The sequence below is a fragment of the Podarcis bocagei genome, assembly GCF_964188305.1.
Source record: "Podarcis bocagei genome assembly, chromosome: 13".
Lineage (NCBI taxonomy): Eukaryota > Metazoa > Chordata > Lepidosauria > Squamata > Lacertidae > Podarcis > Podarcis bocagei.
In genome coordinates, this window is record NC_138138.1 from 1,959,381 (window position 1) to 1,983,228 (window position 23,848).

The following is a 23,848-nucleotide window of genomic DNA, read 5'->3' on the forward strand; positions in this document are numbered from 1 at the left end:
CAGGGCGGGGTGCACGGCAGGGCCTCTAGAGTCTGCCTGCCTCCTCCCACTCAGCCGCCCTACAACTGGGGGGGGGGCAGCGGGCGGACTGTTTGGGCAGCGTGGAGCCTGTCCATGTTCGCCCAAGTCACCGTGTCTCTCCCAGGAGAGACGTGTGGCTCAGGCCCCGCAGCGAGTGCCGCCCGGCATTTTGTCACCTGGGGCAGACTGCACCCACCACACCCCCTTCCTCCGCCCCTGTTTGCACATGTGCCCTCATCCAGCTGGTAGCAACAACCTCTTGTCCTTGGTGTGGGTTTTGTCTTTTGCAGACAAATTTGATGACTCCTTGATAAGGCACCAGGTGAAGTACCTGGGCCTGATGGAGCACCTGCGAGTGAGGCGAGCCGGCTTCGCTTACCGTCGGAAGTATGAGCACTTTCTGCAAAGGTGAGGCCCACAGCTCTCCCCCCAGAAGCATCACTGCCTCTGACTCTGGAGGCTGGTTGGAGGCAGCAAGGCTTCGGAACGCCAGTTGCTGGAGAGTTGCTCCTGTGCTCCAGTCCCGCTTGGGGCTTCCTGCAGAGGCCTGTGGTTGGCCTCTGTGAGAAGAGGATCCTGGTCTAGGTAGGACATTGGCCTGATCCAGCAGGCTTTGGTTACATTCTTACTTTCACTGCACCAACTGCCCTATTGGCAAAGCAAAGGGAGGTTTCATGGACTGGTTGGTCGCAGAGTTGTGGTGGGAGGAACCAGCTGGGGACCCCCAAGGGAAGAAGGTTTGGGGCCTGGGGAGTGGGGGTGGGACGACACTGAGGGGTCAGAGGGAGCAGACTGGCAGGAGGGGGTGCTGGAAGAGGCCACAGGGTTTGGTGAGCAGGAAGAGTCTGTGGCGGAGAGCGGTCCAGGCTCAGAGGCAGGAGAGGACGGGGCCCAGGAGACAGCGTTGAGAAGAAGCCAGGGAGTCTCCCCCTCTTGCTGCGACCAGTTTCCCTTCGCCGTGGTCTAGAACACGCCGAGGAAAGAGAGAGAAGCAGACAGAGCCTTAAGCTGCTGGGGAAGGAACTGGGTGAAGAGCCTTAGAGAGCGGTGGGAAAGAGGGACCTTCAGCCCTTGCAAATGCCTCATGGGGGCAAGGGCTGCTGTCACCACTAGGCCTGCGCTGCTTTGCTTCTTTGAACAAAGAGTTAACTTCACTGATACAGTGTTTTGCTTTGAGTACACTTGACTCCAGCTCCTGAGAGGGGGGTTAGAAGTGGCTCAGGAGATTTGCTTGGAACACACTTTCCTTTAGTCCCTGAATTTATTTATAATTTTGTTTTTAGGTACAAGTCCCTGTGTCCGGATACCTGGCCTTACTGGCAAGGGACGGCTGCCAAAGGAGTTGAGAAGCTAATCAAGCATATTGGCTACAAGCCAGAAGAGTACAAAATGGGAAAGTAAGAGCAACATACAAATAGGCATTAGGATAAATTGCTTGCAAAAATGTGTACATTGGGCAAAATATTACAGAAGAATGTCTGTTAGGAGAAATGTGTGCTAAAAATCTGGAAGTGTTTTCATGAGGACTGCAAATGGATGTGGAAATGTGGTGAACTGAACTTAAAAGTGGGAAATGGGGAGAAACTGAAATGGACAGATTTTGCTCATCTCTTCCTGGAAGTGCTTAAATTTGGTGAGACCACCCTCAGAGCAAATGATAGATTTTTGGGTGCCTGCATCTCATTGGATGATTTTCTCTTGTTTAGGACCAAAATATTCATCCGTTTCCCAAGAACTCTGTTTGCCACAGAAGATGCCTTTGAATTCAGAAAAAATCGGCTAGGTATGTAATTTGCCCACTTTTAATCTTGCAAATCCCCAAAAGTCATTTTTAACTGAATATTTTGATGCCACCTTGTTTCTGTGAGGGTTTGCCCTAAGCGGCATCTGAGAAGATGCCTTGCAGTTCACATGGCCTGCAGGAAATTTAGGATTTTGCAACTAGGAATGGAGGAGAATTTTATTTGGTCTGCAGTTTTACATGAGCTGATTTAATTTGCACAGATCAGAATGTAAACATCCTCCAGATTTTGCACTTCTTTGGATTTTTCAGTACAGCTCTTGGCTAAAGATATAAACAAAAATCCACTTAAAATGCATTTTTTAGGATAAAGTGTGTTTAGAAATACATGCCTTGACATACAATCCTTGTTTAGATAGGTATTTTGCAATGGAATATGTAAATTGATTTTTTGTGCAGATTTTTTAGAAAGGAAATTTGTAGATTACTGCAGAAATTTATGGGGGTGTCTGTTCAAATCAGAGGCAGCAGCAGTGGAAGAGATGGGACCTTCATGGAGTCTAATGCTTTGAACACCTCCATCATAGGCTCAGGTTGCGTATATGTGTAAATTAACCATATATCATAAAGACAGCACAGTCTCTACTGGGACTCATTGTCCAAAACGAAACGCAGCCCCGGCTAAGTGCCTGGAACTCCCTGGCATCCTGCTCTGCTGTGGAAATTGGAGGTGGTGTGTGACAATCTTCGTCTATCTACCAACTAATTGTTTTGTTCACCTCCTCAGCCTTGCATCGGCACAGCCAACCTTGTGCCCGCCAGAAGCATTTTAGCCTTCTGTCCTTCAAGGGTGGGGAACGAGTGGCTGGACTCCTGCTCTCATCCTGCCCCTGACCATTGTCTGCGCTGGCTGCCAGGGCGGAGGGGAGATGGGAGCCCAGCAGCACCTGAGCGGCCGTAGCAAGTTGCCTGTCCCAGGTTTAAAGCTAGACTTGGAATGTGGACTTTCACCTCACAAATATATTTTCAGGGAAATTTAAGCTCTGGATTCCTGCGGAAGGTGGCAGACTCTCCTTCCTTGGAGGACGGCCAATGGATGGCCATCTGTGATGGATTCTTTAGCTGAGGTTCCTGCATTGCAGGGGGTTGGACTAGATGACTCTTGGGGATCCCTTCCAACTCTACCATTCTCTAATTCCCAGCTGCTTTTCCTTTTCAGTTTCCAGAATACAAGCCAAATACAAAGGATGCTTAGGGAAGCGTGAGTTCCAAAAGATGAGGGAAGCAGGTAAGTAGCAGATCTTGGCTGCAAAAACCCCAGGGGGACCTTGCTTGGTTTTGTACTAATTCAGGATTTTTAAATAAAAAATGCATTATTTGGAATTGAGACCCAAAACGTCTTTATTTCAAATGCTGGTTTCTAACATTCAGCTTCTTGCTGCAATTCTGAATGTTACTAACGAACATTAATTTGCTGCATACTTATTGATTTGATGTAAACAATGGTTAGCCCCCTCTTCAGCTGGAAAGTGTCCCAGACTGCAGAGGCGTAGCAAGGTCAAGTGGTGCCCAGCGTGGAATTTTTTTTATCACGCCCCTCCCCCATTGATGGGTCGGGGTAGGCTTGGGCGTTGTGGGTGGGTGGCACACTGAGAGTCACCCCCCTCAGCGATGACACCCAGGGGGTCCGCCTCCCATGCCCCCTTCCTACGCCTCTGCTAGAATGTAGCAGAAACAAGGTGGTCCCTGCTCTCAGGCTTACAGTTTAATAAAATAAAACTTGGGCCTCTGTTCTTAGTTACAAGTTCTTTTAGTGCCTAGATGGAGTGGAAACGGGTCAAGGAGGTGGTGGGTAACTTTTCTTTCCTTTACAGATTCCCATTTCAGCTGGGACATGAGCACTGGAGAACATACTTGAGGTCTATTCTCCTGAATTAATTTCTTTGTTCAGCTTCTCTGTCTCCTAGATTTCAGAATAGTGCAGCTGAACAAAGAAATTAATTCAGTGTTTACTTGGGTCTTCAGCAAGAACAGCACATTGTTGCCCTCTGCTGTCTGTTCTCTGCCACAATTATGTGACCTTATTATTCATTGATATAACTTACAAGCAGCTTCACAATAAAATATTTAAAACTCTATAAAATAATTTATGTTGAAGTGGGAAGGGAGGAACCTTTGGCCCTCCAGGCAGTGGCATAGGAAGGGGGGTGGGGTGGGGGTGGGCTGCCCCAGGTTTCATCACTGAGGCGGGTGACAAAATGGCAAAAATATGTGTTTCTAAAATAAATAAAATTTGGGCTCCCAACACTTTTTTTTTTGAAAAAATAACTCCTGCACCCCACTTCCTATTCCACTGGTAGCCAGGTGAGGCGGGGGCACTGGGCTTCCTACCACGGGGCCTGCAGCGTGCCTGAGCCAGGCATCTCTCCTGAGGGGGAGGTGGTGGGCGGACTACCTGCAATCTGCGCGCTGCTTTTTCGAGCAGCATGGGGCTTGCGTCTGCCCACCACCTCAGCGCCCTACAGCTGAGGGGGAGGCTGCGGAGAGGCTCCACGCAGCGCACCCTCCCTTGGCTTGCCCCACCCCCATGGGCAGCTTGCCCTGCCCCTGGCTGCAGGATGCGTGCATGGCACCGGGCACCCGAGCAGCTAAGCTATGCTGCTGCCTCCAGGGGTTTCTGACCCTCCCAGCATGGGGATTCCAAAACCCTGATGTTGGCCCTTGCACATACTTCAGAAAACTTTATTTTTTAGAAAAGATAGGGGGAAAGAAGGCAGAAGGTTGAAGTGGACCTCACAATGAACCAGAGCACTGTGGCTCTAAAGCTGGACTAAACGTAGCCTATTTGCCACACTGTGGTTGTTTGGTTTACTTACAAGTAGTCAACAAGGATGGTCAGTTTTATAGAAAGTCCAGTCTGGATCCCTGATGGTGGGAAGGCAGCTCAGCCTTTTAAAGTCTCTCTCCTGGGAGGGAGTGACTTCTGTCCCTTCCTGACCCGTGAGAACCAGAGTCAGTTGCTCAGGTCCCTCCGTCTCTCAGGTACTTATGACCCCTCTTTGGCTTGGGATGAGGAAAAAAGGATCGTATTTTTCTGTTTTTAAGGCTATGGTTTTTTAATTGGAAATATATGTTAAAAATGGGGGGTCGTCTTACACACGGATAGTGCAGAAGGGAGATGGGTGATTGTTGGCAGCTGTGAGCCGCAAGGCCTGCTGTTGATTGGCTGCTGCAGCAATTGGGCGGTCATTTGGTGTTTGCTGGCGGCGAGAGGACAGATGATTGGTGGGTTCGGCAAGGCATGCGATTGGCAGTGGCGTTCAGGAGGGTGAGCAACTGTCGGCAATCCCCCCCACAAAACTCAACAACTCCCCTCCACAAAGCTTAACCATTCTGGGCAATCTCCCCCCATTTCCTTAATTTGGAGTCCCCAAAAATAGTGGTCGTGGCAGCTTGACTTGGAGGAATGGTGGGGCAGGTCAGGGCTTTCGCACCCCTCTTGGCAGCCCCTCTTTCTTCTTGCTCTGCCCTTGTGCCAAAGGGTCCTCTTCCCCTCCATGGTGACGCTCTCTGTTTCGCAGCCATTAAACTGGAGTCCTGCTGGAGAGGAGTCCTGGCCCGGAAGCTGGCCAAAAAGAGGATGTGGGCAGCCCAGACCATCCGGAAGTAAGCTGGCTTGTTTGTTTGTTTGTTTCATTCAATTTACATTGGATTGCTGAATTGTAAAGCAAAGCAAAACCTCAGAGTGGTTTACAAGAAGACTAAAACAGTGAAATTATCAGTAAAATGGACCACTCCTGTAGGTACATCAGAGGCTTCATCCACCGGAAGCAACCCTTGAACCGCAATAACAAGGACTTTGTGAGGCTTGTGCAGTACACCTACCTTATGAAACTCAGAGATCACGTCCCAAAGAACGTCCTGGACAAAAGCTGGCTTAAGCCTCCAGAGATCATGCAAGAGGTGAGAGCTGTTAGAACCTCCGTGTTCAGAGCTACTGTACCTGTGAATGCCGGTTGCTGGGGAACAAGAGTGGGAGGGGGGCAGCTGCCTTTCAAGCCCTGCTTGCAGGTGTCCTGCAGTGCCTGGCTGGCCACTCTGAGGTGCTGGGCAAGAGGGGCCTTTGGTCTGATCCAGCCCTTCTCGTGTTAGCTGAGGGCACTGATGAAGGGCAGGAATTTGAACCAAAGCTCAGCTGTCCTTTGGAATCCGCACTCCAGCCAAGGCACATGTAGGGAAATAGGCATATGCTAAAGTTTGGTGTACACAAAGATGCCTCTATCACTGAAAATAGCACCCCATATTATGTTAGATGTGTATGTGTGTATTTATATATATTTAACAGAAAACATGATAGGTACATATTTTGGCCTAACTGCTTGTATATGTTGGGAGAAATTTGCACTAAAATGCCGAGGGATTGTCACAAGGACTTTCCTGGAAGGAATGTCACATGCTGAGGAGGGAAAGAGGAGAGTGGCTGGGAAAACGCAAAACAGAGAAGCCAAGATTGGCAGATTTGCCCATTCCCAGGGCAGGCTGAGCCCAAGCTGCAGGGGCCTTGCGGAGCTGAAATTCAGTGCTCTTTGCAGTCCCAATATGGCATGGAAGGTCACAGGTCCCCCATCACTGCTAAAAGCTTGCCTTATCCCCATCTTGCCTGGTGCCACCTGCTCTGACTGGCAGCTGCTCTCTCAAGCTGAAGTCTTCACTAGCCAGAAACCGGGACTCGAACCTGAAGCCTTCTGCATGCTGCGTTAAGGCCCCTTCCCAAACATTCACCTTGTCCCACTTCAAATGACAGATTACACTCCCCCCCCTCTCAACCTAGACATCTGAGTTCCTGAGAAAGATCTGCACAAGAAACCTTGTCCGGAAATATTGCCGTGGCATCACAGCACAGAAGAAGGCACAGGTAAAGTCTGGGCTTTTGAGTTTTTGTGGAGCTCAATTCTTAAAATGAACGGTGTTGGGAGCTGGAATCTGCCCTGGGTACGTCCCCCTGGCTCCTAGTTGCATCTACTGTTGTTGTGCTGACAGTGCACTCTGCAAAGGCTCAGAGGTCCGGAGGCTTGGGAGCTCTCAGAAGGGCCAAAGACCTCTACTGCAGCTCTCTCACATCATCATCATCATCATCATCATCATCATCATCATCATCATAATTTATTTATACATACATACATACAAACATACATACCCATCTGGCTGGGTTTACCCAGCCATTCTGGGTGGCTTCCAACAAAATATTAAAAATACAATACAACATCAGACATTAAAAACTTCCCTCAACAGGGCTTCCTTCAGGTATCTTCTAAAAGTCAGATAGTCGTTTATTTCCTTGACATCTGATGGGAGGGCGTCCCACAGTGCGGGCACTACTACCGAAAAGGCCCTCTGCTTGGTTCCGTGTAACTTACCGTATTTTTCGCCCTATAAGACACACTTTTCCCCCTCCAAAAATGAAGGGGAAATGTGTGTGCGTCTTAGGGGGCGAATGCAGGCTTTCGCTGAAGCCTGGAGAGCGAGGGGGGTCCGTACGCACCGACCCCTCTCGCTCTCCAGGCTTCAGGAAGCTATCCGCTAGCTGTGGGAGACCCAGCTCTCCCAGGGCTAGCGGAGAGCTTGCCCTGCACCCAGAAGCTTGGGGCGCACTGAGCTCCGCACGCCCCAAGCTTCTGGTGTAGCGCAGCAATCCGCTAGCCCTGGGAGAGCCCCGCGGCTCTCCCAGGGCTAGCGGACTGCTTGCCGGCACCCAGAAGCTTGGGGCGCGCTGAGCTCCGCACGCCCCAAGCTTCGGGATTAGCGCAGCACACCTGGGGGGGAAATAAAAATTTTTTTCCTTTATTTCCCCCCCAAAAAACTAGGTGCGTCTTATGGGGCGAAAAATACGGTAGCTTCTCACAGTGAGGGAACCACCAGAAGGCGAAGGGACTGGTTGTTAAAGCACTCTGGGAATTGTGAGGGGGAATAGGGCTTACTTCATGCCTCTCAACACCCTTGACAAACTACAGCTCCCAGAATCCTTTGTGGGAAGCCATGGCTGTTTAAAGTGGTATCGTGGTGCTTTAAATGTATAGTGCCAAGGTGGCCCCCCTTCAACAGACGATGCATGACAGACATGGCGGTTGCATCCTGCCGCTTGCAGTGGATGCCCTTGTGAGGTGGCACCACCATGCACCTGGCCTCCATTGGCCAAAGCAGCAACGAGGTCGGTGTTGTACAAATTGCAACCAATCAGCAAGCAGAACTGACGCCTTATGGGTGTCTAAAGAACTTCTATTAAAAGTAGCAAAACCAGAGATCCTGCCGAGAACCATTTCTCATCATAAGTCAGTCATGTTAACGCTAAGAGGAGAGATTAAAAAAACCCAAGATGGAGTCTCAACGAAAACTTATTGAATGATGAAGAAATTTTACAGAAAGCAAAAAAGACATTGAGAGAATTTTTAAAGTTTAATATGAATCAAGGTACAGATATTAAAGTAGTGTGGGACGCTGGAAAAGCGGTGGTTAGGGGATTCTTTTTTCAACAAAATATGTTTCAAAAAAGAATGAGGGAGAAGAGAAAAACAGAAATTTTAGAAGAGATAACAAAAAAAAGAACTCCTAAAGAATCCAGGAAGCGAACAATTAAACAGAGTATTAAATTGTTACAAATGCAATTTGCAACGATCATTGACCAAGAAATTGATTGGAAAATCAAAGTATTAAAACAGAAATTTTGAATTTGCAAATGAGCCCGGAAAACTACTAGTGTGGCAACTCAAGGAAAACAGAGTGAAAGAGTCGTTAAGAGGCTGAGAATAGGAGAGAGAACAATAGATGATCCAAATGAGATTGTGAAAGCTTGGTAAAATACTAGAGATTTATACCAAAAACGAGAGGCAAACCATGAAAAGATAGAAGAATTTTTAAAACATACCAATCTACCAAAAATATCAAGTGAAAAAACGAACATGCTTAATTCACCAATTACGATCTTTGAAATTCAATCTGCAATTAAAAAAGCAAAAGTAGGAAAACCCCCAGGTTCGGACTTACTTTCGGCCGGTTATTATAAAAAATTGGAAGATCTTATATTGTTCCCACTAAAAGACATGATGGATGATATTTTAGCTAATGGGAAAACACCAGTTTCATGGTCAGAGGCCTATATAACGCTCATTCCTAAGCAAGGGATGGATTTACAGCAGGGGTCAGCAAACCTTTTTTGGAGGGGGCTGGTTCACCGTCCCCCTGACTTAGTGGTGGGCCGGAGTGCGCGCACGCGGCGGAGGGGGCTTCTCTCTCTCCCCTGCCCTGCCTACCCCCTCTGCTGCTCTGCCTGCGGTTGGAGGCCGGCGGCAGCAGCACCTCTCCTTTTCGGGCCAGCTTTCCCGGGCGCCAGGCTTCTTATTAAAGCCCAGCCCCCTTCCTCCCCAGGACGGGGAGAAGCCAGGAAGAGGGAGGGAGGAGGGAGGCCACCATAGTGAGGGAGGGAGGGCAAAAAAATGGCGCCCAATTTTTTTTTGGAAAAAAAATGGTGATCGTGTCCATCCAAGCTGTGATTGCAGAACCGTTCACGGGCCAGATTCAGAGGGCAATTGGGCCGAATCTGGCCCGTGGACCTTAGTTTGCCGACGCCTGATTTACAACTTTCCGCCAATTTCATTACTTAATAGCAACTACAAGATCATTGTGGATATCTTAGCAGAAAGACTAAAAAAGATTCTGAAGGAAATAATACACGAAGATCAGGCTGGTTTTTTACCGGGATGCCAAATGCAAAGTTATATAAGAAACATCATTAACATCTTAGAATACTTGCAATCCAGAAACAATAGGCAAGCAGCATTAATGCTGGTTGACACAGAAAAGGCGTTCAATAATATTTCCTGGAGGTCAATGGATTTTGGAGAAACCTTTGTCAGGGGAATACTGTAGAGGCAGTATATTCTGGAAAACAGTCCAGACTTATAATAAACAGAAGGGAACTAGACAAGGGTTTCCTTTTTAAAAAAAAATAATATATTTATTACTTTTATAGATTACAAAAAGGGAAAAGAAAAACAGAAAAGAAGACAAAGGAAGAAAAAAACGGGGGGAAACCAATACAATACAGTATATAGACAATGCAAAACACAACCTAAACTCAAGACTAAACACATTAAACTAAACTAAACAAACCCCACTCCCTAACCTTAACCCTAAATAAAACAAAACAAAAGCAATTTAAAAACATACATCATCCCTTTTCCATACTCTATCTTTCATTCCCTTGTTTCCTCGACCTCCTCTCACCTCCCTTTTTGTATTCCATTTCTATTAATTGTTTCAGCAAATCCTTACCATCTTTCTCCATTTTCTATCATATTGTAAATAACGTATTTTTTAACCTTATTTTCCATTAAAACTAAAATACTTATATATGCTTAACTCCTTATAACATTTCTGCTAAAAAAAATCATTCCACCATTTTTCTATCACTCATTAGTTTTACCATATGTCTATATATAAACTTTAAATTTTCCAATCTTCTTCCACCATCTCCTCTCCCTGGTTTCGGATTCTGCCAGTCCTTTCCGTCAACTCCATAAAGTCCATCAACCTGGTGATCTTATGTCCGAGGCTCTTAACTCTTTTCCAAGTCCCTTCTGCAGGTCTTCTTCATTTTCTTTAATGCTAAAGAGCAAATCTCGGGGAAACTCCAACCTATCAATACTTTTCTTCCTTCTGAACAGATCAGCCAAATTTCCATAGTTGAAGCTACAGTCCATAAAGTATTTCAGGGCATATTTCAAAATTCCTCCAAATCCAAAGGCCCCCAAAACTTCAATCTCCTCCAAGTCCATGTCCCAAAAGTCAGTTAATCCCTGCATAGAGGGATCTTTCCAACTTTCCTTCTTTAGTCCAAGCCGGGATCCATTCCTCAAAGTCTGATTTTCCTAGATTCAATCATAAAAGGCCTCAACTTATAGTCCTCAATTTGCTTCTGTAAAGCCACGGATCCCGCTTGTATTACTTTATGTTCAACAACAGCAGCTTTCTCCTCCTCCTCCTTCTCCTCCACCATTTGTCCTGCAAAAATGGATTCCTGTACCAAGTCCTGAATTATTTCTGTGTTGGTGTTCGCTTTTTGACTCAAATTAGTCACTTTCTGTTACAAATTATCAACTTTAAAAGTCATGTCATCCATCTTCTTGTGAAGCTGTCCCAGCGAACAGCTTATCTTACATAAAACAAGTCACAATGGCCTCTCCTGTCAACATTTTTAAATGGTCCAAGGTCAATCTCTGGTTCTCAGAATCCTTATCTGCAGCTGGAAATCCCCCAGTTACACTCCTGTAACAGTTTCAAAAGCTCCCTCTAGAGGGAAACAGTCTCCACTTGTATCAGTTCTTTCAGGCACAACTCAAGGATTAAAGATATTTTCAATTTTCAGTTACTTTTCCTCCTTTATAAACGCAGAAGAGGACAATGGAAACAGTATCTTTCTCTTATTTAGCTAGCTGTCAAATCCGTTCTGTCAATGCACTCTCTCCAAACGTCATCTGGCAGCCTGTTCCCAGGTTCAGAGCAGTGGTAATTTGATTTTTCACTCTCTCCTGCAGGCTCACTAGGTCCAAAATTTCCCCTTTTCTCCTGCTTCCAAGGGGGGTTTTGTATTTTAAACTGATGGAAATTTAATCCTTTGCCAAGAGCTTTCAAAGACTTTAGCTTGTAACGTCTTTGCTTCAGTCTATTTACAAAGCAGAAGGCGGACTTCCTGTTTATGACCTTCCCGCTTCAGTGCCAAATTAAGGTATTTAAAAATCCAATTTTCCGTTCTACTCACGGGTAGTTGTTTAAAACCCAATTGTCCACAGGAAAAAGTCAGTGCTCTCCGGCAACAGCAATGCGGCTTCACTCCGTGAAAGAAGCAGTTGATTCAAAGCACCACACCACTCACCCCACGTCGCTCCGGATCCCCAAAACAGGGGTTTCCCACGAGTAGGGGAGGCGCAAAAGGTGCCAGCCGAATCCCAGGTTCACAAGCTTCTCCCGCTTGTGATTTCAATGGGTCTCCACCTTCGCCGTGGCGGTCAGACCCTGTTTTTCACAGAGCAAGTTCCTCCCGAACGGAGGAGCTCCGCCATTGCCGGAGGCGCCAACCCGGAAGTCCCTAGACAAGGGTTTCCTCTATCCCCATGACTATGTATCTTGGTGTTGGAAATTCTGAACAGGAAAATAAGGAATGATGTAGGTATAAGAGGTATAGTATTGGGAGGAAAATCTTACAAATTGAGAGCCTATGCTGATGACCCTATCGTTACTACGGAAAATCCCAAAGAAAGTTTTCCGAAAGTGATTGAAGTTGATAAAAGAATTTGGACAGGTGGCTGGTTTTAAAATTAACTGTAAAAAAACAAATTTGTTAGTTAAAAATATGGAGTTACAGGGAAAAAAATGAAATTTAAAAAATCACTGGATTAGAGGTGAAGAAGAAAGTCAAGTGCTTAGGGATTTGGCTAACGGCAAAGAATATCAACCTATATGAGGGAAATTACATAAAGACTTGGAATGAGATAAAAAGAAATTTGGGATAGACTACAAATTTCTTTTTGGGGAAAGGAGAAGTGATACCCACCAAATTAGACTGGCAGGTGAAGATGACAGAATGTATAGAACTAGCCAAAATGACTGGCAGCTTAAGAGCTGATTCAAAACAGAGCTTAAAGAATGGAATGTCTTTAAACAATATTGTCAGGTGGTGGTGTGGTTGCTCGAGAGCAAACAGGCAAGACTCCAACCCTTCTTTTCCAGGCTTTATTATTAATACAAACTATTTACAGTGCAGAGCGTCGCAAGTCCATGTATCTCCCCCAGCATAACAGTTGTGTGACCCCCATCCTTCTCCTCCCCTCTCTGCGCCCAAACCTACTGCGCAGAGGACTTCCGGGTTAGCGCCTCCGGCAATGGCGGATTTCCTCTGATCGGGAGGAATCCGCTTCGTGGAAATTAGGGTCTGGACCGCCACGGCGAGGTGGAGACCCATCAAAAACCACAGGCGGGAGAAGCCTGTGGACGTGGGATTCGGCAGGCACCTTTTGCGCCTCCCCTACTCTCGGGGAAACCTGGTTTCGGGGATCCGGAGCAACGTGGGGTGAGCGGCGCGGTGCTTCGAATCGACTGCTCTTCTCACGGAGTGAAGCCGCATTGCTGTTGCCGGAGAGCGCTGACTTTTTCCTGTGGACAGTTGGACTTTAATCAACTACCCGTGAGTAGAACGGAAAATTGGACTATGAAATATCTTAATTTGGCACCGAAGCGGGAAGGCTCTAAACAGGAAGCCCGCCTTTTGCTTTTGTAAATAGATTGAAGCAAAGACATTGCAAGCTAAAGTCTGGAAAGACTTTTGTAAATAACTAAATCTCCATCGGCTGAAACTACTAAACCCCCCTTGGAAGCAGGAGAAGAGGGGGGAAATCTTAGATTGTTCAAGCCTGCAGGAGAGAGAGTAAAGAAAGATAAATTTCCACCGCCTTGAACCTGGGAACGGGTTGCTAGGAAGACAGACCTTTTGGGACGTCCATTGACTGTGAATAAAACGTTTACTGATAGATAGTTTAAAAAGAGAAACATATTGATTCCAATGTTTCCTTTTGCATTTAAAAGGAACAAAATATTTGAAAAACGAAAGTAATTTTGTTGCTGGATCTGCTTTTAAAAGGACGCATACAAACAGAAATTGTTTCCCCTAGAGGGAGCTTTGAAAACTGTTGTTGGAGTCGATCTGGGGAATTCTCCAGCTGTAGAGATTAAAGATTGTGAGAACCAGACATTGTAGATTGGAGTCTCCCCGAGATCTACTCCTCAGCGATAAAGGAAGGAAACTAAGAACAAGATCAGCAGAAGACAAAGTAAGGTGCAGGTATAAATATGAAGAAGACCTGCAGAAGGGACATGGAAAAGAGTTAAGAGCCTCGGATAGAAGATCACCAGGTTGATGGACTAAATGGAATGGATAGAAAGGACTGACAGAACCCGAGACCAGGAAGAAGAGATGGTGGATGAAGATTGGAAGAAAGTTTAAAAATTCATTTAGAGAAATATTGTAAAATTAATGAGTGTTAGAAAAAATGTTGGAATGAAACTATTTGGCTTTAGTAGAAATGCTATAAGGAGTTATGTACAAATAAGTTTTAAGCTTTGGGGCTTTTTATGGCAAGATAAGGTTAAAATAAATTAAGATAATTTAATGACAGAACATAGTGAAAGATGGAAAGGATTTGCTGAGATAATTAATAACTAGAATACAAAAAAGGGAGGTGTGAGGAGGTCGATGAAACAAGATAACGAAAGATAAAGATTTGGGAATATTGGATTTGTTTTTAATTTTTTGTTTGCCTTTGTTTTTGGCTCTGATGTATTGTGTGTTTTGCTCTCTTTTTCCTTTTTATTGACTTGTATTGTTTAATTTCTTTTTTTCCTTTTTTCTTTTTCTTTTTTTTCTCTGTAATTTTAAATTCTCAATAAATATAATTAAAACAAAAACAAAAACAAACCTACTGCGCAGAAGGGGCGCTGGCAAAGGGGGACTTGCCTCCCCTCCGCTTGGCTTAGGCTCGGTGTTGGGGCTTTCCCTAGCATCTCCTGGTCCCTGCACCCCCTCCCACTGGAGGCGGGGCTTTCCTCCTCGCCAGAGGAGGAACTGCTTCGCCAGATCTTCGGAGGCTCCCTGTAACACAACTGCCCTTCCACCTCTCGCCTCTGAGCTGATGGTAGTTCCCTGACAAATATTTACAGCTACATTGTAAAAATGCTTTGACGAGCCTAGGCTGAACCTTGCTGGACAATATGAAACATGAATAAATTAAGTGATAATTAAAATTAAGTGATAATACAAAGTGTGAAATCGAAAGGGAAGCCTAGAAAACATAGTGGGATGAATGGAGTCAAAGGAATATGTGATGCTTTTTCTTGTTTGTTTGTTCTTTAGTGTTGTTACTGTAGTGTTTTGTGGTTTGTTTTTAAAGTATTGTTTCAATAAAGTATTAAAACAACAACAACAACAAACAAATGAATGCATCACCTGGAGTGCTGGATAGCTTCCTGCCGGTGCGTTTGCACCACGCTGGTCTTTGCATCCCCTTGCCTACAACGGGAAGTCAGTGGTGCCGGTGATACTGTGGACTTAGGTCAGCTACCTGAGAGACCCCGTTCCTCATGCAAACCTGCCTGGGCTCAGATCTTTGGGGGAGGCCCTTCTCTCAGTCCTGCCCCCCTGACAGCCCCGCTGGGTGGATGGAGGTGTGGGAGAGGGTCTTCTCTGGGGGGGCTGCTCCCAGACTCTGGAACGCCTCCCTGGAGAAGCCAGAATGGCTTCCTCCTGGCTGTCCTTTTGACAGCTGGTGAAGAACTGGATGTTTTTGAGGAAAGGGCTGGTGCTGTGATTTGTTGTTGTGATAATTATCTGTATTTTTAATAGATCTTTTATATTATTTTAAATCTATTTGTGTTTAATTGCATCTTAATGATTTTATTTTCTGCTTTTAGCTTGTTCAATATATCTGTGTAAGTCACCTTGAGGCAGGATATTGTTGTTGTTGTTGTTATTAACAACAACAACAACAGCAACAAATACATGAATGAATGAATAAAACTGAGCCCATGGCTTGCAGGAGGGATCTTATGCCTCTTAGTAACATAAGTACAACTCCCCACATCAGCCTGAAGTAAGAGTTTTAATGTGGTTTCCTTCTTGCAAAATACTGGCCTAGTCTCTTTCTTTTGCTCCAAAACAGATGGAGGAAAAAGTGATTGCTAGTGGCATCTTCTGCGGTAAGAAGGCTGGCTATGCCCAGAGCCTGAATGAACCGTTTCTTGAGACCAGGCTAAGTGAGTAGACCAGAAAGGGCAAGGCTGGTTGAGGATTTGGTTCACAGGAGGCACAAGGCCTGACACACACATTGTGGGCTCCTCCTTTGCAAGGAAATGCAAATATGTAAGGCTACACAAGCAGAGGAGAATGAAAGCTTAAAAGCCTGATTTCCCAACCAAACTTTTGCATAGCTAAGGCATCTCTTAGGAAGAGTCGCCCTGGAAACAGAAGAGAACTTGGAGCTAGCCTACCTGAGCAGACAAACCCCAAAGCACACACTTACCAAGGAGACGACGATATGGCTGTACAATATCTGAGCAGGGAGGTAATTCAGGGGTTCCAGGCATTTTCCCAGGGTCCAGGGTCCTTGGAATGAAGGTTGGCAGAGACTGGTGTCTTTAGGCTATATGGTTTTATTTGCCCATATATACAACCTGATCAGAGGATGGAGGGGCTCCCAGCATTAACACCCTAACAGATCTTGCTTCCCCATTAGTCACAGCTTGGGGTCCAGCACAGAGCAAGCAGGTCACTGTGTCTCCAAACGGCTTTCGGCTCTCCCACACAACTCTGCCTTTTGTTCTCCTCCCTAGCAGTTTGTGGGGCAGAGGAAAGACCCACCCATTTGTTTGATGGCACGGAGCAACTTATTTGGTTGTGCTTCACATTTTCTTCACATGTAGTCAGCCACAATCACTGCCTAGGCAGAGGGACTGGTTTAGCAGGCTTGCTCTTATACCTTCTACCCCCACAGATACAGAACCCAAAACATCAGTCTAGCTGGGTTACAGATATTTAACTTTAACTGGTACATAATTAAAGTGTTTGATACATATTTTAAAAGCTTTATATGTACAGTGGTACTTAATTCGTTCCGGAGGTCCGTTCTTAACCTGAAACTGTTCTTAACCTGAAGCACCACTTTAGCTAATGGGGCCTCCTGCTGCCGCTGCACAATTTCTGTTCTCATCCTGAAGCAAAGTTCTTAACCCGAAGTAATATTTCTGGGTTAGCGGAGTCTGTAACCTGAAGCGTCTGTAACCTGAAGCATATGTAACCCGAGGTACCACTGTAATAAGATTAATGTAACAAAGAATATCACAAGCATAAATGTGTCAACAATCATTGACTTAATAGGTTTGTGGGCTCTTGTATTTCAGCCCCTTACTTGAACCGTGCATTTTAATTGTGCCAGGGGAGGGTTGAGGGGATGCTGAGTTCAGAGATGGAGCAGCTGATCAAGGCGCAAGTTGTTTTGTCACTGAGGCAAAAATTAATCCCAGAAGCACCTCTCCTTCCTGCCTTCAGCAGTATAAATATTACAATATGTAAATAAATAGCAATTTCTGCCCTTCCATAACAATCAAGATCAACAGCCTCCTCACTTTGCCTAATGGTAGAGCTGGTTCTGACTGGGATATGTGTTTTGTTGTGCCAGAGGCAGCCTAAAATCTCTCCCCAAGATCAGTTTCCTTTTGTGCATGTCTTCTTGTGGCTCCCCACTCTTGTGTCGGGATGTGACCCTTGCTCTTTCCTGTGTTCCTAGATGAGAGCGAGTTGAGCCCCAAAGTCCTGCAGCTGATCCGCCACGAGAGAGTGAAGGTGAGGGCTGGGGTGCGTGGGGCAAGGGCAGGCCAACCTGCCCAGTGGTCCTTGAATGGTGTGTGGCTAAAGCTGCGACTCTCAGGTGAAGCTGCTTCTAAGACTCGCCTCGTGGTTGGTTTTCAGTATGTGACGCCGGTGGTGAAGTACGACCGGAATGGCTTCAAGCCCCGAGAGCGGCTGCTGGTTCTGACGCGTGTGGCCGCTTATGTGGTGGAGATGGCCAAGATCAAGCAGAGGATTGAGTACGCCACCCTCAGAGGTAACATCCCTGCTGTCCTTGGGCAACCCTTTCCCTTCCCAGGCATCCAGCCAAGTGAGATGGGGAGAGACCCGCCCATTTGCCTCCTTGGCAACAGAGCAACCTGTTTGGATAGCCTAAATGGCCTGGTCAGCCAAGGCCATCCCTCTGGCAAAGGAACTGGTTGGGCTGGTTCAGCAGTCTCTTCTAGCCTGAAAGGGACCCAGGTTGACCGCCCCTCCCCCACCTCATAACAGTCCTTTCTTGCAGTCTGTCAAATGGCCCATGTGAGGGAGAGGAAGCAGTAAAGTATGAAACTCAGTTCTGCAACCAAGCACACAATAAAATCTACCTGCCAGGCTTCTTTGCAGCTTGGCAAAGAAAGGCAGTCCTTCCAAATTTTTCTAGCAAGTGACTTTGTTTTGCATTCTTTTTCCAAGGCCTTTCTGCCAGCAGCTTGGGCGACCATATCTTAGTCATCCATGTTTCAGAAGACAGCAAACAAGAGAAGGTAGCAGTTTCCCTTTACCCGCCCATGATGTGTGTTTGCGTGTGTGAAATGCATGGAAATAAAACAAGCTAAGGAGCAAATGGAACGCCTTACTTTCAGACAATGGATGCCTGTGATACAGCTAATCATTATCAGAAGAGAAAGGCATGACTTTGAATAAGTGTGGGGAGAGCACTCGCCTCTTGCTCTTATTATTATCAGGGGGCCACTGTGAAAACAAGATGCTGGGCTAGAGGGGGCCCCTTTGGCCTAATTCAGCCCAGGCCTCCTCTTCTGTACTCGTGAAAAGTTAGCTTACCAGTTTTTATTTTCCTTAGTGGTAGGATATGGGGCTGCACAGCAAACCCCATGAGATTAATGAATTGTTTAAGACAGCTAGGAAAAATGGCTTTGCAGAACAAAAGTATGTTTTCCAAAGTCCTATTAGATACAAATATAAAAGTATTATAAAAAATGTACAAACTGCTGTTGGAGCGAGAAACTAAAGAGGAATTTGTGAAATCGAGCATGATTAAATGGACCCAAGATGTGGGTCACAGTATTGATTATGAATTATGGGGAAAGTTGTGGAAAATAAATATGAATTTTATGGCATGTTATGTGCTAAAAGAAAATGTGATGAAAATGTCCCACAGATGGTATTTAACACCCATCAGATTGGCAGAACTGTCTAAAAAAGAAGAAGGTATTGTTGAAGTGTAATGAAATTGAGGGATCTTTTTTCACATGTGGTGGTCCTGTATGTAAAATAATTAAAGAATATTGGGGAACTATGTAATGAATTTAAAAAGATACTTAAAAAACTTTTCCCCAAACACCTGAGATTTTCCTCTTGAGGATGGTAAAAAAACCACAAGAGAGTTTACTACTCTACACGACGGCTGCAGCTAGAACCTTATTGGCACAAAGGGGGAGAGCAAGTCTAGTACCCACTACGGAAGAAGATGTTTGAATGTGCTGAACTGGTTGGTCTGACAAACAGGATAAGAGAAAACAAAGATCAGGAATAGAAGGAGGAACGGATAAAGTTTATTGAGTATTTCAAAAACCAGTATAGAGACAAATGCATAGTTTGCAGGTCTCTAGTAAATCCAGCAGATTTGAAATAGAGTATTTGACAGATAACAAATTGGATGATTAAAAATATGTGGATTACACGGAGTAGTAGAAAAGCAAAAGGAACCAGGAAAAGTGTGGAAGAGAAGTCATATGGTATATGTATAAATGTGGTATTTAGTACGAAGTTGTAAGTGGGACGGGGGGCGGGGCGGCGTTAAATATGCTCTATGTTCCTGTTTTAGAAAATGCAAAAAATAAAAATAAAATAAAATAATTTTCCTGCCACACCCTTTGAGAACCACTGGTATAGAGACATTTAATATTTTGCTTTTGAAAAGTGTTATTAACCTCTTTGTATTCAATTTTCAAATGCAGCTGTCTGATCATAACATAGTGGTGAAAAGGGTGTTTCTCCGTGAATGGAGAGCCCTGCCTGACTCCGTTTCTTGCTTCCAGGGAGACGCCATTCTGCAGTGTGAGCACTTTTTTGAGACGGCCACAAAACTCTGCATTCTGGCCCACAAGAAGAATGTCTCGGTGGTCCAGGGAAGGTGGGTCCCTCACTCTTCTGAGGCCTTTGCATTTGCAAATGAATGAAATCATGGGATTGATCGTTCTTAAGCATCACCCACATCTGATGACATAGGAAGCACAGGCCTGCTTATCAGCCTGAATTTCTCACTCCATGTATTTAAAGCAAAAACCCAGGGGACTATTTTGAAGAGGCTGTTCTGATGCCACATTGGGAAGGATACACCACTGAATTAGGAAGGGCAGGAGAGGCCTGGCGCCTTCACAGCCTGTAAGTGGGCTTCTGGGAAACATCTGAACAGCCACTGGGGGGATTCTGGCCTGATGCCTCTGACATCCTTGTCCCAGTGCAGTTGGCTCAGAAAAACCACTTGGGTCCCAAATGAAATATCTGAGACTGCCTCCTTCCCTCGAGGCCCTTTCGGGTCCCTCTTGGTAGTTCTGCTGCCCTCAGAACTGCAAGGGAGGGGGGTTGTAACCCCAGGAGGGGGCCTTTTCTGTGTCAGCCTCCAAACTGCAGAACTCCCATCCCATTGAAGTGCAACTGGTCCCTTAATTGTACAGCTTTCCATGACTGTTGAAGACACACCTGTGTTTTTGGGACGCACTTCAATTCCTGTGGCTGTCATTTCTTTTAACTGTTTTTTAATACTGAACTTTGAATTGCTGTGACCTGCCTGAGATCTGCTGCTGAAGGACAGGTAATGAGTTTAATAACAAAAGCAACAACCACCACCACCATCATCATCACCTAGGAACAGTCCAATTGCAACCAGTGAGCAGGTGTGATTTCATCTTTATGCACTTGAAGTCTGGCCAGCTGAAATGACACAAATCAAATGTGCAGAAGGTGGAAAGCTTAAAAGCTCTTTTTGCTCAGGGTTTTCCTGGCATCAAAAGAGCTTTTAAGCTCTCACTTGCTTACTGGGCTCTGGGAGCCTCTTGCAGGAACACTGACAGCCACACGAGAGCCTGGAAAGCACAGTGGACAGCTTAGAAACACTCTGCTTTGCCTGGGGTGGGGGTAGGATCTGGTGGGCTTGCTGGCTTCAGAAGGTAAGATTGCTCGCATGAGGATGGTTCAACTATATACATTTTTGCATATATGTGCCATTCCAGGAATGTAACCCCCAGGTGGTTGCTTCCAGCCAACTAAGACACATGTTGGTGCTGGTATTGAAATGCCTCCCAAAGCCTGAGTGAAGGGCCAGGGATTCAACTGGCTTGTAAAGGTTTAAAAGAGTTGGCAACATCTCCCTCAGGGATTGGAGTTCCTAAACTGGGGCACTATTATTCATTTATTATTGGTCTGTCCAACTGGCAGTGGTTCTCCAGGGACTTCACTATCAGCCTTATTATTTCTGCATGGAGAGCAGGTCTTCTTTCCCTGAGTTCCCGGACCCTTCCCTGGAGGCCAGGGTGGTGGTTTTGCACCTAAGCCTGGTGGGCTTGTGAATGTCATTGCTGGTGTTTCTTTTTGTAGCCTCCAGTTCCAAATCAGTTCAGGGAAAGAAGGAACAATGGTTTTCACCACTGGGCAGGATGCTCAGGTCTACAAAGCCAAAAATGGACAACTGACGGTGGTAAGTCCTTTGCAGTGACTGTGGCCCTTTTTCTACAGGCAAAGAACTGGATGCTGAAGGAATGACTGGCAGAGAAGATTTAGGGGCCTAAATGTTGTAGCTGGAGTGAGGTTTTTGCAGGTAACTTGGGGTGGTGAGCAGACCAGTGTAGGAACATTGCAAGTGAGTGTCTAGATAACCAAGAGGAATCCAATTAAACCCAGGTATAGTGTCAGACCAGACTATCATGAAGCCAAGCAAACTTTCAAAAGTCCCTTGGGTATGTTTAAGTTGGCCTTGCTTGAATAATTGCATGTGAAGCTGCCCCTAGGCCAGATGGTGAGGCTGCTTGTCTACCTAGCCTAGGCAACAAGGGCTGGAAATGTCAGGTGCTGAGCCTTCTACCTCCCAGGCAGGTGTGCTGCCCCCTTATTTCTCTATATTGATAATCTGTTTGTGATTTTCCATGCTGATAAGCTGTAACCTTTGTGCCCATCCCTCTCTGGAGTCTGAGGCTCAAACTACAGCTTCTTCCCTTGAAGAAGGGAACAGCTTCTCTTTCTCTCACCCCACTGTTTTGCTGGACATCCAGCAAAGCTGAATGTTGGAAGATTTAGGAGACAGTTAAAAGAAAGGACTTCTACATGCAGCACATAGTTAGACTGGGTCAAATTCTTGGAGTAGAGGGCTATCAATAGCCATGAATCATGATGTCTGCGCACTATGTCCAGAATCAGAGGGGACAGTCCTCTGAATGCCAGTTGCTGGGGGTCGTCAGTGGGGAGGAGGCTGCTATTGCCTTCCCGTCCTGCTTGGGGGCTTCTTTCCTTTGGGGCAGCTGGTTGAGCCCTCTGAGAGCAGGAAGCTGGGTAAAATGGGCCACCTGATCTAGCAGGCTCTTAGATTTTCCTTCCTCATCGTGCGACACAGTGGATGATTTATAATAGGCAACATTGTCAAAACATGCTTTTATTTCAAGGCAGGTGCTTTCTAAAGAGAAACATCAACAATAGATCAATCAGATCAAAGGTCCAGCCCAGCCCAGCCCCCTGTTGCTCGTAAAGAAGTTTTTTAAAATTAATTTTCATCTTTAAACTGTTTAATATGCTTGTATTGAGATATATATCTGCTTACATTAGAACATATGACATGCAACAATTATATAATGTTAAATATTAAATATTAAAAATAAAACTGCAATAAACACTTGGATAAATGTTTCTGAATATAATAACAAAGCTGTGTCAAAGTGTCTATACCAAAATTATTACAGATATGATGTATAGCAGTACGTATTGCTTTGATTGGTGACCATAAGTAAAATGTACCGGTATTTTGTATCAACAACAATTAGAATTTATAGGAATTTATAGGGCATGAATTTCCTTTTAAAAAGCCGGATCCCTTAGTTGCCTGTCAGCTCCCCTTTGACCTTTTGGTGGGAATCACAGAATTGTAGAGTTGAAGGGGACCCTGAGGATCATCTGGTCTTAACATCTTGCAGTGCAGGCCTCTCAAGTAACAATGCTTCTGTTTAGGCAGGGGCTGCAAAATGAGAAGAGAGGCATCTAAATTTTTTTTTAAAAAAATCTTTCTATGTTTAAATCCAACAGGTATCACCCAGAATAACATCCTGATGGAAGCACATGTTCCACCTTTGGCTGTTAACTGCTGATGTTCAAAAGAGAAAGTAGCCCAAACTCCTCTGTGGAGAGGAGCAGAGCCCATATTATAATTCTGATGCTTACAAAGAGTGTTTTGATGCCATAGGACTGTTGCAGATCCCATGACTGACTGTATGAATACTACCAATAACTGGCTATATTTTTGTGATAACTTGCCTCTAATCTAAGTCAACAGTTACAGATTTCCTTAGATTTCCTTAATAGGTCCAAGTGGGGAAAGCCTCAGAAAAAAATTGCACCTTAGAAGTGAAGGAGGAACTTCTACACTCTGGAAAAAGTATTCTTCCCATTACAGGGCTGGAAGCGTAATGGCAATCTGTAAAGCTGAATCCTGTAAAGCCTGGAGAAATGCGAGGCAGGCAGCTGTTGTCCCTTAGGGTTTTGGAACACAACTCTCCTCATTTTTCTCTGGCACTGTTTTTTGGGGGAACCTTGAGAACCCCGCTGCTGCTTGGGCAGCCACAGGCCCACCGAAGGGAGATGGGGTGGGGTGGGGGGAAGGTTCTGCAGTCGAAATCGTGCCTCCGTGTTCCTCTCTATACTAGCAACATGTGACTGTAAGTGGCAATGTGAATTAAAAAGACTAGAGAAACATGGCTTTGAAATGATCTTGTAGGGTTTTGTCCCCCCCCCCAAAAAATAATAATAATAGAACTAGTTCCTGACTGGTTTTAAAGTCTCCTTCTAGCTCTGTCTGAAAGCCAAGTATGGTGGCCAGCTGAGGCTTCTTCTGGACCAGTCAGCTTTTTGTTACATGTGGAGCAGGAATGGGGAGAAAGGCACACTTGCCAAATTTGCAGCTCCTAAACCAGTATGTAAACTGAAACCCTCTTTGCCTTTGAAATCCACACTTCCCTGAATGTTGATCTGCAGTTCTTCAATCAATCAAGGAATGTGTATAAAAATGCATATTGGTGAAATTAACGTACAAAATGCATTCTGTAAGGGGAAATTGCTTGCAAAGCTGCATGCAAATGGTGTATTAGGGGAACAATGCACAAAAGTGTGCATTAATTTTAATGTGTCTTTTTAAAAAATGCAAATGTTTGTGGAAA

The 23,848-nt window shown here is 45.3% G+C and overlaps 1 protein-coding gene across 4 annotated transcripts in view; it reads left to right on the plus strand.

The window, feature by feature from the left end:
* MYO1H (myosin IH) overlaps positions 1 to 23,422 on the plus strand; it is a 68,660-nt gene extending 45,238 nt beyond the window's left edge. For all 4 annotated transcript variants that reach the window (XM_081168482.1, XM_081168484.1, XM_081168483.1 and 1 more), the window contains 14 exons: positions 312 to 429; positions 1,305 to 1,418; positions 1,728 to 1,804; positions 2,982 to 3,050; positions 5,344 to 5,428; positions 5,566 to 5,725; positions 6,594 to 6,677; positions 15,526 to 15,619; positions 17,149 to 17,204; positions 17,331 to 17,466; positions 17,886 to 17,956; positions 19,472 to 19,566; positions 21,030 to 21,129; positions 22,722 to 23,422. In XM_081168482.1, the coding sequence (XP_081024608.1) occupies positions 312 to 429; positions 1,305 to 1,418; positions 1,728 to 1,804; positions 2,982 to 3,050; positions 5,344 to 5,428; positions 5,566 to 5,725; positions 6,594 to 6,677; positions 15,526 to 15,619; positions 17,149 to 17,204; positions 17,331 to 17,466; positions 17,886 to 17,956; positions 19,472 to 19,566; positions 21,030 to 21,129; positions 22,722 to 22,745 (1,283 nt within the window). In that variant the 3' untranslated portion in view covers positions 22,746 to 23,422. The remainder of the gene's footprint in view (positions 1 to 311; positions 430 to 1,304; positions 1,419 to 1,727; positions 1,805 to 2,981; positions 3,051 to 5,343; positions 5,429 to 5,565; positions 5,726 to 6,593; positions 6,678 to 15,525; positions 15,620 to 17,148; positions 17,205 to 17,330; positions 17,467 to 17,885; positions 17,957 to 19,471; positions 19,567 to 21,029; positions 21,130 to 22,721) is intronic.
* Positions 23,423 to 23,848: the final 426 nt, after the last annotated feature.